Source organism: Salmo trutta, chromosome 20, assembly GCF_901001165.1.
Source record: "Salmo trutta chromosome 20, fSalTru1.1, whole genome shotgun sequence".
Lineage (NCBI taxonomy): Eukaryota > Metazoa > Chordata > Actinopteri > Salmoniformes > Salmonidae > Salmo > Salmo trutta.
Genome location: NC_042976.1, coordinates 51,654,302 through 51,670,866, shown reverse-complemented (window position 1 = coordinate 51,670,866; position 16,565 = coordinate 51,654,302). Strand labels below are relative to the sequence as shown.

Here is a 16,565-nt window from a genome sequence, read left to right as displayed (position 1 = left end):
AAAAATCGCATAAAAATTGATTTTAAACAGCATTTGACATGCTTCGAAGTACGGTAATGGAATATTTTGAATTTTTTTGTCACGAAATGCGCTCGCGCGTCACCCTTCGGCTTGTGACCTGTACGCACGAACAAAACGCCGCTATTTCAATATAACTATGGATTATTTCGAACCAAAACAACATTTGTTGTTGAAGTAGAAGTCCTGGGAGTGCATTCTGACGAAGAACAGTAAAGGTAATCCAATTTTTCTTATAGTAAATCTGAGTTTGGTGAGGGCCAAACTTGGTGGGTGTCAAATTAGCTAGCCGTGATGGCCGGGCTATCTACTCAGAATATTGCAAAATGTGCTTTCGCCGAAAAGCTATTTTAAAATCTGACACCGCGATTGCATAAAGGAGTTCTGTATCTAGAATTCTTAAAATAATTGTTTTGTATTTTGTGAACGTTAATCGTGAGTAATTAAGTAAATTCACCGGAAGTTTGTGGTGTGTATGCTAGTTGCTAGTTCTGAACATCACATGCTAATGTAAAAAGCTGTTTTTTGATATAAATATGAACTTGATTGAACAAAACATGCATGTATTGTATAACATAATGTCCTAGGAGTGTCATCTGATGAAGATCATCAAAGGTTAGTGCTGCATTTAGCTGTGTTTTTGGTTTTTGTGACATATATGCTTGCTTGACAAATGGCTGTGTGGTTATTTCTGACTATGTACTCTCCTAACATAATCTAACGTTATGCTTTCGCTGTAAAGCCTTTTTGAAATCGGACAGTGTGGTTAGATTAACGAGAGTCTTATCTTTCAAATGGTGTAAAATAGTCCTATGTTTGAGAACGTTGAATTATGACATTTTGTGGTTTTAAATTTGGCGCTCTGATGTGTCACTGGCTGTTGAATAGTGCGGGACGATTTCGTCCCACCTACCCTAGAGAGGTTTTAACAAGCCTACAGATGAGCTTCAATGCCATACAACTCTCCTTCTGTGGCCTCCAACTGCTCTTAAATACATGTAAAACTAAATGCATGCTCTTCAACCGATCGCTGCCTGCACCTGCCCGCCTGTCCAGCATCACTACTCTGGACGGCTCTGACTTAGAATATGTGGACAACTACAAATACCTAGGTGTCTGGTTAGACTGTAAACTCTTCTTCCAGACTCACATCAAACATCTCCAGTGCAAAGTTAAATCTAGAATTGGCTTCCTATTTCGCAACAAAGCATCCTTCACTCATGCTGTCAAACATACCCTCGTAAAACTGACCATCCTACCGATCCTCGACTTTGGCGATGTCATTTACAAAATAGCCTCCAACACCCTACTCAATAAACTGGATGCAGTCTATCACAGTGCCATCCGTTTTGTCACCAAAGCCCCATATACTACCCACCACTGCGACCTGTACGCTCTCGTTGGCTGGCCCTCGCTTCATACTCGTCGCCAAACCCACTGGCTCCAGGTCATCTACAAGACCCTGCTAGGTAAAGTCCCCCCTTTTCTCCGCTCACTGGTCACCATAGCAGCACCCACCTGTAGCACGCGCTCCAGCAGGTATATCTCTCTGGTCACCGCCAAAGCCAATTCCTCCTTTGGCCGTCTCTCCTTCCAGTTCTCGGCTGCCAATGACTGGAACGAACTACAAAAATCTCTGAAACTGGAAACACTTATCTCCCTCACTAGCTTTAAGCACCAGCTGTCAGAGCAGCTCACAGATCCCTGCACCTGTGCATAGCCCATCTATAATTTAGCCCAAACAACTACCACTTCCCCTACTGTATTTATTTATTTTGCTCCTTTGCACCCCATTATTTCTACTTTGCACTTTCTTCTACTACAAATCTACCATTCCAGTTTTTTACTTGCTATATTGTATTTACTTTGCCACCATGGCCTTTTTGCCTTTACCTCCCTTATCTCACCTCATTTGCTCACATTGTATATAGACTTATTTTCTACTGTATTATTGACTGTATGTTTGTTTTACTCCATGTGTAACTCTGTGTTGTTGTATGTTGTCGAACTGCTTTGCTTTATCTTGGCCAGGTCGCTATTGTAAATGAGAACTTGTTCTCAACTTGCCTACCTGGTTAAATAAAGGTGAAATAAATAAAATAAAATATTGATATTAGGGAGAGGCATGCGTAGCCGAGTGATCATAGGGGTCCAGTGAGTGGTTGGGCTGGCTGGAGACACGGCGATTCAGACAGCTAGCAGGCCGGGGATAGCAAGCTAGCAGAAGGGCCTTAGAGGGACGTCGCGGCGGAGGAAAGTCTGTTTCAGCCTCCGCGTGTGGTGACGTCGATAGACCAGTCGTGATGGCATACAAATCACACAGGTAGCGGGAGGTGGGACAGACAGCAGACTGTCAAACCAGAAGTGTTTCTTATCGCTTGCTTTGTGACTGACAAGCACATGTCCTATCAATAGATCGCTAGAAGATGCATGTCCTTCATTCTTGCTGGAGAGGGGCTCAACTGACTTTTCTGACAAACAAATTTACATTTCTAATTGAAAAGTTTTGAAATGGAAAAAGTAGCTGGCTGTTAACAGCTGTTTAGCAGATGGCCAGCACTTAGGGGAAATACTGGAGGAGGCGTAACCATTCCTGTGATTAAACAGTGTGCGTGTGTGTGTTTGTGTATGTCCAAGGCATGTGACATTTTGACGAGACCGGATGACAATCAGCTGTCTGACCTTTCAAAGTGAAATGCCCCATTGTAAAAAAAATAAGGAATATACTGAAAAAATGCCTCTCTCTTTTGGCTAATTCCTCAAACAGAGGATTCTAGAAGATCCTGAAAGAAAAAACCTGTTTGTCCCATATCAATTTGATTTGGTAAGCCTGCAGCTTTTTCCTAAATCTTCATATAGGCGTCTGGGTAAAATGCATTCTCTTCTTCAATAAAGAGTTTGCTAAAATACCTTTTGGCCTCCAAAGCAATGGACCTCTCTATGGACTTTCATAATACAATACAGTCTAATTTAGCAGACGCTGTTATCGAAAGGGACAATGAACCCATAGTATTGATAATGTGTTGTCTTAACGGGACATGAACCTATTACATTTATGTTGCAAACACTACAAAAATACTGAGTATATAATGTGAGATTTGAGCCCATAAAATTGCCAGCCCTTTGGGACTTGACCCTACAACCTTGGTGTTTCCAGCACCTTATGGGACTTGAACCTACAACCTTGGTGTTTCCAGCACCTTATGGGACTTGAACCTACAACATTGCTGTTCCCAGCACCTTATGGGACTTGAACCTACAACCTTGGTGTTTCCAGCACCTTCAGCTTTTAACCTACAACTTTGGTGTTTCCAGCACCTTGTGGGACTTGAACCTACAACATTGGTGTTGCCAGCAACTTATGGGACTTGAACATACAACCTTGATGTTGCCAGAGCCTTATATGACTTGAACATTGGTGTTTCCAGCACATTGTGGGACTTGAACATACAACATTGGTGTTGCCAGCCTGTTGGACCTTGAACATACAGCTGTGGTTTTTCCAGCACCTTGTGGAACTTTAACCTACAATATTGGTGTTGCCAGCACCTTATTGGACTTGAACCTATAACATTGGAGTGACCAGCACCTTGTGGGACTTAAACCGGTCACCTTGATGTTAGAATCATACAGTGACTCTCTAGTCTCTCCTGTTGTGAGTATGGCAGAATGACTCCCTCACAGCTTCTTGTTCTTAATGAGGCTTGTCAACATGAGCCGACCTGATGCTGCCTGCTTCTCTCAACAGATGCTACCAAAACACACACACACGTACAAACACGCACACAGGCATGAACGCACTCACACACAAGCATGCATGCACACACACACACACATGAATGCACGCACACACAAACATACATGCAGACACACATACATACACAGACAAGCATACGTATACACACACGTACGTATCCACAGTTGCAAAAACACAGACACACACACAGGCCACCCAGAAGCCACCAAGGCAACTGCCAGCACACATTATTACCCACATTTAGTGAACGATTAGGCCTGGGAAACGGCAGCAGGTGCTGCCTGCTTGCTGTTCTCTGCCTCGTCTCCTCTGACTGCATGCACATAGTCTCTCACTCACACACACCACAGTGACAACAAAAAAAGTAGGGCCAGTTTAATCATGGGTTCATGTGAACGATAGGCCTTTCACCAAATAATGGAAATCTATGTTTATAAATCTAGTGGCATAGGGACGAACAAATCCTGTATGTTAGTCCTGACTAATACAACATCAGTCAAAGCATTCAACTCATCATATACAATTTGATAGCATTAACATTTGTCAGAATTTGTTAATTATAATGCTTGGATCAGTGATTGAATGAACATGTAATTATGTTAATCAATGCATGGTCTAGTGGTGCGTGGTTCAGCTGTTTGTTCAGCCACACCCACCTGCAATTGCTAATAACCCATTCACAACCGACCGACTATATGTGATAAAGTGAAAAGCTGACGCCCGCACCCAACCACAACCCGCAAATACAGAAGATGCGCTATAGGCTACAGTCAAAGACTGCAGAACGATTTTTTCACAGGGGGTGCAGTATTTTGTTTTGCCTGATTTAGATATGTTTATGCTTATAATGTCTAACATTTTGGTAGGCTATTTGTTAGTCAACTTGTCTATAATTAGATTTATGCAGCTTCTCTTCTGTCATTATATGTTGCCCTAGAAGACTAAATAAACCCTTGCTCAACAGAATAATGTAATAGATCAATAGAATGCTTCAATCTAGTTAACATCTGTAAAGTTCTCTGTGTCATCTTTCGCAGATAAAATATGTTTAGGGACTGGGGAGAAAATACAATAAAGCAAAAAAAAAAGGCAAACATTTTCTGTGCAAAATATCCAAATGACATCAGTTTGATCAGTTGTAAGGAAAAAGCTTTGAAAACAACCCAACGTGTTTCTGATAACATTTCAGTTTGGCTTTGATGCATTTTTATGTGGTTGAAAAACGATCAGCTTTTATGATGCTTTTATGATGAAGACAGCACCTGTACAGATCGTATCTAACTGAGCATTGCGTTCTCTCAAGATGCAAAAAGAAAGAAATCATATTTCCAAATTTTGTCTAAATTTGGTGTATAATTTTTCTGCAAGAAATGCTTAATTCTACAGGAGTTATTATTAAGGCTATAGCCCTATTCGCACGGGACCCATATTACTAGAGAACATTGGTTATGTATTTATTACCCCAGAATACCCCAGTTATTTTTTCTTGCTCATACCGTGAGCAACAGCTATAAAACTCAGACATTTTTCTCAAAACACAGGGATGTCGATTCACACGGGACTAGTACTATCAGAGGACTTTGGATTTTGCCAAAAAAACTGTAGGTTATTCTGATTAGTCGTCCAGATTTCAGTTTCCATTTAACCCATCTAAACAACAGTTCCCTTGACATACCATAGGCCTATTTGAAGTCCCGTCTTGTGACCGTGGAATTTGTATAGGGCCTCACAATCATCACTCATAACATAACCGGCACTGCTCTCATCCTCTTTTACCACTTCACCAAATATTACTTTTCTGGCCCTCCCTTATCTTTATTTTCAACTGAACTTTTGTTGCTTTTGTCTTATTGAATTCAACTTGGCCAATGTCCTTTTGCCCCCATGGATTGACGTACATTTTTTCTTCCCGTTTGGCGATTGGCTGTGTAGGCAATTTGGCACACGTACAGTTAAACCCTAAAGTTTAGACTTATGCACTAATACCAAATAGCCTAAAATAATGAAAGAAAAACCTCAATGTAGACTATAGAAATTGCACAATAGTTATACATTTATGGATTTTGTAAAGTATCGTTTCTCTTTATTCAACCTGCCCTTCAGCCACACAATATTTAATGACCCTAAACCCATTCGCCCCGCAGGTATAACTGCAGGGACTGCGAGTTATGAGTCAACCCACACATCACTAGCGTGGTCACAGAAAATAAATAAGAAGTGGCGTCACTAGTCATTTTTATGAGCAAAGCAGGCCTATTAATCAATCAGTCATAATCGTGTGTGTGATTGTGTGTATGTGCTTGCATGTGTGTGTGCACGCATGCAGTGTGTGTGAATGTGAATGTGTGTGTATTCATTACCTGGAAGTAGGTGAACTGGGAGTGGTAGAGGTCAGGGTAGATGTGCAGGGTGGTCCCCACCACCAGCAGCAACTCAAACTTGTGCAGAGAGGAGATGATGTAGCCCGTGAAGCCCAGGCACCAGACCTTAAGCATAGCCTCCAGGTCAAACAGCACTGTAAAGGCAACCTACGAACAGATAGACAGAGATCCCAGGTCACAGTTGGTATTTTATTAATGTGACCCACCGGGGTTCAAACCCAGGTCTCCTGCCCATCACAAGACTGTGTTAGCCAGCTGAGATAATGACTAGGCTTGAGGCGCCAACTCAAGTCTTCAGGTGTCAGTCAAGGTTATTCATCACATCCCTTAAAAACAAAAACATGCCAAATTTGCAGTTTCACATGTGAAATAGTCGTTTTCACATGTCGAGCTTAAACTTCATGTGAAACCATATTTTCACATGCATAAAATTTCACATTAACACCACATTTTTACACGTGAGAAAAAAAAACATGTTTTCATCTCACATGTGAATGGTAGTTTCTCGTGAAAATATCACGTTCACATGTGGAATTGCAAGTTCACATGTCAAAATCAATCACGTGAAAATCAATGAAAAAAAAAAATCAGCCTGTGAAAATATCACTTTCACTATGTTATGAACAATCATACGTGAAAAACGAATTTGCAGTTTGCATAAGAAAATTCCACATTTACATGTTAGTCAATTAGCAGACACTCTTATCCAGAGCGACTTACTGGAGCAATTATGGTTAAGTGCCTTACTCAAGGGCACACCGGCAGATTTTTCACCTAGTCGCCTTGGGATTCGAACCAGCGACATTTTGGTTACAGACCCAACACTCTTACCCGCTAGGCAAACTTTCACATGTGGAATTGCAAGTTCACATGAGGTGGTGAAATTGTGTTATTCTCCTCACATGTGAAAAGCTAGTGGTAAAATGACTAATTCTATAATGAACTCTATAAAAAGGTAACAGCCTACCTGAGTATAATAATTCAAGTGCGTACATATTTAAAATGTTGTATATCTGAACAATACACTCGGAGTGTTACTGCTGCAGTTGCACGCTTCTCTTCTTCATACGTTGGTCAGTGACCGCTTGAAGAACCCCAGTGAAAAGAACAGAGAAGCTAGGGTTCAACAAGTAAACATTAACTAAAGTTAACTTTTTGCAATTTTTGTACACATTTTTTATTGCATTGTCTGAAAGCGTTCAAAATACACTGAAAACATCCAAAATACATAATCTATACAGCTAAAAACAATGCTATGTCAAAACGAATTGACTTTGAGGTTAAAGAAAGTGTGTTTTACCTCATTTTCCTAACCGTTACTTTAGAAAATATGAAGACGTCAATATTGCTGTAATGCTTTTTGTATAAAAAATCTTAAATTACCGCTCAATTTGAGCAAATTATGAATTTGCAATTAATAGTGATTAATCACAGCAAATCCTGCGATAAAGTCAATTACATTTTGGAATCATTTGACAGCCCTAGTCGACATTAAAATGTGAAAATGTACATTTGAAAGTGTAGTGGACATGAGTCAGTTATGGTTACTCATGGTCATGTGATGAGGTAGTCCTGCCTGCGACTTCAAAATGAGTATTGGCCTTCTTGGTCATATGGCAAGACACATCATTTACCCAAGTTTAGTCAAAATTGGGCCAGAGGTCTGAGATATCGTGTGGGTTAGCTAGACTCATATCCCTGAGCACGTGAGACAAATTTCATCTGAATCGTTAGAGCCACCGTGTGGTTGATATGAATGCTCTTGCATTTATTTGTTGAGTCTTGACAGTGTTTTGTTACAATACGAATATCCTTGACTGATTTATATGCATTTATGTGCCAGATCACACCCACGTGAATGTTTATTGGTCAATATTGTTGTTTTAGGTACTAATCTGAAAAATATTGCGATAAGAGACCTTTGTCCATAGATACCAAATATCAAGTTCCATGCAGATAAGTCATTTGGTGCAAGAAGATTTTTTTTCTTTTCCATAATGGTGGAAAATCCATCATGGCGGACCTAATGGGTCCCTGAGGCAAATTAGTTCCTTATGAGGACAGGGACCTATGTACCAAATTTCATGACTTTACGTCAAACGGGTTGAGGGGCATGACCTTTCAAAGTCTGCATTTTCAATCTCTTGTCATAGCGTCCCCATCTGGCCAATCAGTGTAATTATGTAAATGCCGGATCTCTATGGCAAGATGCATCATTCACCCAAGTTTTGTCAAAATTGGGTCAGTGCTGTCTGAGATATCGCATGTGACTAATTTACGACAGATCAACAGTCTCCTTCCCGATTTCATGGTGGGGGACAATACGCTTGTGAGGTAATGAGAAGAAAGGAGAGAAAATAAAAAATAAATAGATGGAAAGGAGAACAAGAAATAACGTGATTGCATTCATTCCATAGGGAAGAAAAGGGAGTGGCCGGAAGGGGGAAATAGCTGGAAAACCAAAACCTGCATTTAGCTAGAAAACCAAAACAAGTATTTCCTATATTTTTCCCTTCACCTAGCCCTGACTGAGTGGAAAAACTGTGATCAATGGATGGATGATAAAAAGAGAGGGAGCGAAGGGAGAGAATCTTGTGTGTGGTTTCTCCCATCTCTTATCTTTCCCATTCAGCTGTGTGAGAGAGTGGGCCGGGAGGGAGGTATAGAGGGAGACACGCCTCTCCTTCATTGTTCACGCTCTGCCACCTGCATACTGATGGCATCGACAGAGCCGGGCAGATTGAGAGCGGGTCTGTGTCTGTGTGTGTGTGTGTGTGTGTGTGTGTGTTCGCGCGTGTGTGTAAAAACACTCCATGATGGCGAGTGCAAAATAACTGTTTCCGTTTACAATCCGATAGTAGCACCAATATTATAATTGTACTGAAAATAACTACAAAATCATAGATTTTACTCCCAGGTTTGAGTGTGATTCAATCGGAGGTACGTTTTTCATTTTATGTTTGTGTGGTAGTGAATATGAAGCCCAGTCCTCAATCAATCAATCAAACGTATTAATAAAGCCCTTTTTACATCAGCAGTTGTCAAAGTGCTTACAGAAACCCAGCCTAAAACCCCAAAGTGCAAGCAATGCAGATGTAGAAGCACTGTAGCTAGGGAAAACTCTGTAGAAAGGGAGGAACATAGGAAGAAACCTAGAGAGGAACCAGGCACTGAGGGGTGGCTAATCCTCTTCTGGCTGTGCCGGGTGGAGATTATAAGAGTACATGGCCAATAACCTTTTGAAGCGTACGTTCAAAATATTAATAGCGGACCTTACAGGGCGAGTTCTTTTTGCACGTAGTACCAGAAATCTATACCACTGTTCTAGAATTTGATTGTCGCATTTTGCCACTATTCTCTGCACCCCTGACTGTATCAAGACAGCGTTGTCTGCTTCATATGAGGCTTTATAAAACAGTCATTTTTAACCACTGAAACTCTTATCTTTTCTGCCAATAGTAGGAGCAGCGAGTATGTATAGTATTATTGGTATCATATATATTACTTTTATAATATCTGAACGAGGCTTTGGTATTAGCCTGTCTGAGGGGCTGAGCGTTTGAGACAGGGCGTGAAACCTGAGGTGCTAAGTCCGGTGTATATGCTAAAATAGTGGCGAACAAACAAAGTGAGAGCGGGGCACAGTATGAGCATACAGTAGAATCAGAAAATATTCAGACCCCTTGACTTTTTCCAGATTTTGTTACGTTACAGTCTAATTCTAAAATGGATTAAAACGTACCCCCCCCCCCCCCCCTCAGTAATCTACACACAATACACCATAATGACAACGCAAAACGTTTTTAGTATTCAGACCCTTCACTCAGTACTATGTTGAAGCACATTTGGCAGCGAATACAGCCTTGAGTCTTCTTGGGTATGACGCTACAAGCTTGGCACACCTATATTTGGAGAGTTTCTCGCATTCTTTTCTGCAGATCCTCTCAAACTCTGTCAAGTTGGATGGGGAGCATTGTTGCACAGCTATTTTCAGGTCTCTCCAGAGATGTTCGATCGGGTACAAGTCGGGCTCTGGCTGGGCCACTCAAGGACAGCAGATTCTTGTCCCCAAGCCATTCCTGCATTGTTTTGGCTTTGTGCTTAGGGTTGTTGTCTTGTTGGAAGGTGAACCTTTACCCCAGCCTGAGGTCCGCAGCGCTCTGGAGCAGGTTTTCAACAAGGATCTCTGTACTTTGCTCAGTTCATCTTTCCCTTGATCCTGATGAGTCTCCCAGTCCCAGTCACAGTAGGGATGGTGACAGGTTTCCACCAGACATGACACTTGGCATGCAGGCCGAAGAGTTCAATCTTGGTTTCATCAGATCAGAGAATGTTGTTTCTCATAGTCTGAGAGTCCTTTAGGTGCCTTTTGGCAAACTCCAAGCTGGCTGTCATGTGCCTTTTACTAAGGAGTGGCTTCCGTCTGGCCACTCTACCATAAAGGTCTGATTGGTAGAGTGTGGCAGAGATGCTTGTCCTCCTGGAAGGTTCACCCATCTCCACAGAGGAACTCTGGAGGTCTGTCAGAGTGACCATTGAGTTCTTGGTCACCTCCCTGACCCAGGTCCTTCTCCCCTGATTGCTCAGTATGGCCGGTCGGCCAGCTCTAGGAAGAGTTTTGGTGATTCCAAATATTCTTCCATTTAAGAATGACGGAGGCTACTGTGTTCTTCGGGACCTTCAATGCTGCAGAAATGTTTTGGTACCCTTCCCCAGATCTGTGCCTCAACACAATTCTGTATGGAAGCTCTACAGACATTTCCTTCGACTTCATGTCTTTGTTTTTGCTCTTACGTGCCCTGTCAACTATGGGACCTTATATAGGCAGGTGTCTGCCTTTCCAAATTATGTCCAATCAATTGAATATACCACAGGTAGACTCCAATTAAGTTGTAGAAACATCTCAAGGATGATCAATGGAAACAGGATGGACCTGAGCTCAATTCCGAGTCTAATAGCAAAGGGTCAGAATACTTACGTAAATAAGGTATCTGTATTTTATTTTTATTACATTTGCAAACATTTAAAAAAATCGATTTTCACTTTGTCATTATGGGGTATTGTGTGTAGTTTGAGGAAAATGGTTTATTTAATTCATTTTAGAATAAGGCTATAACGTAAGAAAATGTGGAAAAAGTGAAGGGTCTGAAAACTTTCAAAATGAACTGTTTATTACAAATGCAGACAATGGCTAAGGGAAACACTGGCAGGCATCTTTAATACTTTTGTACATTTTTTTAATGAATTACATTTTTTTCCCCCTGGAAAAATTAGGCTACAGCGGTGGCTACAATTTATCATCATGTCAACGTATTACCACCACTGGACATGTAGCCAGATGCCTGCCTCATCGCTAAGCGAGGAAGATATTTCGGAATCATCAAATGTGGTGAGTATTTAGCTTTTAGCCTGGTCGGAGTGGAGGAGAGTGAGAGCAGAGAGGAGTGGAGGAGAGTGAGAGCAGAGTGGATCAAGTCATGTGAGCAACAAAGTGAGGTAGTTTGTGTGGGTGATCTGATTGAATGGTGTATCCATGAAATCAGCTAAATTGTATACAGAGGCAGTGGCCTGAGTGGGAAGAGGTTGTAGATATAATGGGTTATCGCGAACTATGGAGCTAGACAGGATTTATCTAGGTTTATGCTCGAGTGCCATCGACGGGCTGAATGTTATGTGTGCCAGCTATAGCTCTCATTCCAAAACGTGCTTAAATTTGTATAAACAAGTATGACTAACTATACAGTTGAAGTCGGTAATTTACATACACCTAAGCCAAATACATTTAAACTCCGTTTTTCACAATTCCTGAAATTTAATCGTAGTAAAAAATCCCTGTCTTAGGTCAGTTAGGCTTTTTCAGGACTGCCCACACATTTTCTATGGGATTGAGGTCAGGGCTTTGTGATGGCCACTACAATACCTGGTCTTTGTTGTCCTTAAGCAATTTTTACCACAACTTTGGAAGTATACTTGGGGTCATTGTCCATTTGGATGACTAATTTGCAACCAAGCTTTAACTTCCTGACTGATGTCTTGAGATGTTGCTTCAATATATCCACATGATTTCCCTGCCTCATGATGCCATCTATTTTGTGAAGTGCACCAGTCCTTCCTGCAGCAAAGCACCCCCAAAAAAGCCAGACTACGGTTTGCAACTGCACATGGGGACAAAGATCTTACTTTTTGGAGAAAGGTCCTCTGGTCTGATGAAACAAAAATAGTTTGGCCATAATGACCATCGTTATGTTTGGAGGAAAAAGGGGGAGGCTTGCAAGCCGAAGAACACCATCCCAACTGTGGAGCACGGGAGGTGGCAGCATCATGTTGGGGGGGATGCTTTGCTGCAGGAGAGACTGGTGCACTTCACAAAATAGATGGCAACATGAGGCAGAGAAATGGTGTGGATATATTGAAGCAACATCTCAAGACATCAGTCAGAAAGTTAAAGCTTGGTCGCAAATGGGTCTTCCAAATGGACAATGACCCCAAGCATACTTTCAAAGATGTGGCAAAAATGGCCTCTGAAAATCGGACAGCGTGGTTAGATTTAGGAGATATATCTTTCAAATGGAGGAAAATAGTTGATTATTTGATTTTTTGAAATGATTACTCTTGCAGTTTTGAATTCCCCGCCATGGTCACATGACAATGAATCCCAATACCGGGATAAGATCGGGATAAGATCCTCAACAGGTTAAGGACAACAAAGTCAAAGTATTGGAGTGGCCATCACAAAGCCCTGACCTCAATCCCATAGAAAATATGTGGGCAGAACTGAAAAAGTGTGTGCGAGCAAGGAGGCCTACAAACCTGACTCAGTTACACCAGGTCTGTCAGGAGGAATGGGCCAAAATTCACCCTACTTATTGTGGGAAGCTTGTAGAAGGCTACCCGAAACGTTTGACCCAAGTTAAACAATTTAAAGGCAATGCTACCAAATATGAATTGAGTGTATGTAAACTTCTGACCCACTGGGAATGTAATGAAAGAAATAAAAGCTGAAATAAATAATTCTCTCTACTATTATTCTGACATTTCACATTCTTAAAATAAAGTGGTGATCCTAACTGACCTAAGACAGGGAATTTTTACTAGGATTAAATGTCAGGAATTGTGAAAAACTAAATTTAAATGTATTTGGCTAAGGTGTATGTAAACTTCCAACTTCAACTGTAACTTATGATTCGTTTTCTGTCAGCGCAACCTGTTATTTAGACTGGTTTATGAAATGAGTTTGGCTGTGTATGTGTTCCGTGTGATGCTTGGATGATCAAGTTCATTTATCTTTCACAATAAAAGGTGAAATTGAGGAATGAAGGTGAAGATCTTTATTTTCCATCAGTACAAAACATTATTTAGATGCTTTTCAGACTGTTATAGGCCAATTTCTTTATGTCTATAGTATTCTCACTGCTATGCAATCTGGTTTCTGCTCAGGTTATGATGTCTCACTGAAACCTTAAAGGTCCTCAACGATGTCACCATTGCCCTTGATTCTAAGCAATGTTGTGCTGTTATTTTTATGGACTTGGCCAAAGCTTTTGATACGGTAAACAATTCCATTCTTGTGGGCCGGCTAAGGAGTGTCTCTGAGGGGTCTTTGGCCTGGTTTGCTAACTACCTCTCTCAAAGAGTGCAGTGTATAAAGTTAGAAATTCTACTTTCTCAGCCACTGCCTGTCACCAAGGGAATACCCCAAGGCTCGATACTAGGCCCCATACTCTTCTCAATTTACATCAACAACATAGCTCAGGCAATAGGAAGCTCTCTCATGCATTTATATGCAGATGATAGTCTAATATTCAGCTGGCCCCTCCCCGGATTTTGTGTCAAATGCTCTACAACAAAGCAATAATCCTCATAGGACACATCACTGCACTCTATAATCTTCTGTAAACTGGTCATCTCTGTATACCCGTCGCAAGACCCACTGGTTGATGCTTATTTATAAAACCCTCTTAGGCCTCATTCCACCTTATCTGAGAATTCTACTGCAGCCCTCATCCTCCACATACAACACCCATTCTGCCAGTCACATTCTGTCAAAGGTCCCCTAAGCACACACATCCCTGGGTCGCTCCTCTTTTCAGTTCGCTGCAGCTAGCAACTGGAACGAGCTGCAACAAACACTCAAAGTGGACAGGTTTATCTCAATCTCTTCATTCAAAGACTCAATCATGGACACTCTTACTAACAGTTGTGGCTGCTTTGCTTGATGTATTGTTGTCTCTAAGTTCTTGTTCTAGAAGGCTAGCATCCCGGAGTCGCCTCATCACTGTTGACGTTGAGACTGGTGTTTTGCGGGTACTATTTAATGAAGCTGCCAGTTGAGGACTTGTGAGGCATCTGTTTCTCAAACTAGACACTCTAATGTACTTGTGCTCTTGCTCAGTTGTGCACCGGGACCTCCCACTCCTCTTTCTATTCTGGTTAGAGACAGTTTGCGCTGTTCTGTGAAGGGAGTAGTACACAGCGTTGTACGAGATCTTCAGTTTCTTGGCAATTTCTCGCATGGAATAGCCTTCATTTTTCAGAACAAGAATAGACAGACGAGTTTCAGAAGAATGTGCTTTGTTTCTGGCCATTTTGAGCCTGTAATCGAACCCACAAAATGCTGATGCTCCAGATACTCAACTAGTCTAAAGAAGGCCAGTTGCATTGCTTCTTTAATCAGGACAACAGTTTTCAGCTGTGCTAACATAATTGCAAAAGGGTTTTCTAATGATCAATTAGCCTTTTAAAATGTTAAACTTGGATTAGCTAACACAACGTGCCATTGGAACACAGGAGTGATGGTTGCTGATAATGGGCCTCTGTACGCCTATGTTGATATTCCATAAAAAATCTGCCTTTTATAGTTACAAGAGTCATTTACAACATTAATCTCTACACTGTATTTCTAATCAATTTTATGTTATTTTAATGGACAAAAAATATGCTTTTCTTTCAAAAACAAGGACATTTCTAAGTGACCCCAAACTTTTGAATGGTAGTGTATATATATATATTTATTTTTTATCCCAGGCCTTTTGCCTTTTGGTAGGTCGTCATTGTAAATAAGAATTTGTTCTTAACTAGCTAAATGGTTAAATGAAGGTTAAATGAAATTAAATGAATAAAAAACAATGCTATTTAGATGCGTTTGTGCATCATATGTAGACGTTCTGTTGCTACTGTTCCAATAACATATTTGTGATGGTACGCTGCTGTGACCACTCAATATTACATTGATCACAAATATCTGATCATAAGAGTCAATGTTAGGGTTAGGGAAAATAGGATTTTGAATCAAACAAGGATAGTAAAACATACAGTATGGTGTGTGTGTGTGTATTGTACAGTATGTTTGTGTGTTCTGATCCCTTACCTCAGCCAGGTAGAACTCGTCATAGTGCCTTTGGTGGTTCTCGCCCTTGTAGTAGTTGCTAGCGGCAACGATTACGTCTACGGCAACCATAGTCAGAATAAACATGTGGAAGATGGAGGAGCGCATCAGTTGCTGCGGAAACAGAGACATTTATTTAGAATTCATGTAGAATAAGGACATATTGCCATCTATTCTATAACAAACACACCCATCCAGATACCCACGTCCACATATGAGAGGTTTCTCGGGCTGACCTAAATGACACCACATCCCTCATATAGTACACTTCTTTTGACCGGAGCCTTACGTTTATGTCTTTTCAGTTTTGCTCTAAAACACTTTTGTCTGGACAAACCGTATGAGTCTTGCCACAATATACACTGAAAATAAATATACATGCAACATGTAAAGTGTTGGTCCCATGTTTCATGAGCTAATACAAAAGATCCCAGAAATGTTCCATAGCTACAAAAAGCTTATTTCTCAAAAATTGTGTGCACAAATGTGTTTACATCCCAGTTGGTGAGCATTTATCCTTTGCCAAGATAATCCATCCACCTAACAGGTGTGGCATATCAATAAGCTGATTAAATGGCATGATCATTACACAGGTGCACCTTGTGCTGGGGACAATAAAAGGCCTACTCTAAAATGTGCAGTTGTGTCACACAACACAATGCCACAGATGTCACAAGTTTTGAGGAAGAGTGCAATTGGCATGCTGACTGCAGGAATGTCCACCAGAGCTGTTGCATGATATTTGAATGTTCCTTTCTCTACCATAAGAGAAATGTTGTTTTAGAGAATTTGGCAGTACGTCCAAACGCTCTCACAACCGCAGACCACATGTAACCACGCCAGCCCAGGACCTCCACATTTGGCTTCTTCATCCGGACAGCTGATGAAACTGTGGGTTTCCACAGAATTTCTGCACAAACTGTCAGAAACTGTCTCATGGAAGCTCATCTGGGCGCTCGTCGTCTCGTATCCGACTTCAGTGTGCAAATGCTCACCTTCAATGGCCAATGGCATGCTGGAGAAG

The 16,565-nt window shown here is 41.2% G+C and overlaps 1 protein-coding gene across 7 annotated transcripts in view; it reads right to left on the bottom strand.

Annotated features, from left to right (window-relative positions):
• nalcn (sodium leak channel, non-selective) overlaps positions 1-16,565 on the bottom strand; it is a 336,159-nt gene that overhangs the window by 159,527 nt on the left and 160,067 nt on the right. For all 7 annotated transcript variants that reach the window (XM_029703654.1, XM_029703656.1, XM_029703658.1 and 4 more), the window contains 2 exons: positions 15,524-15,655; positions 6,136-6,303 (listed from right to left, as the gene is read on the bottom strand). In XM_029703654.1, coding sequence (XP_029559514.1) covers positions 6,136-6,303; positions 15,524-15,655 — 300 coding nt within the window. The remainder of the gene's footprint in view (positions 1-6,135; positions 6,304-15,523; positions 15,656-16,565) is intronic.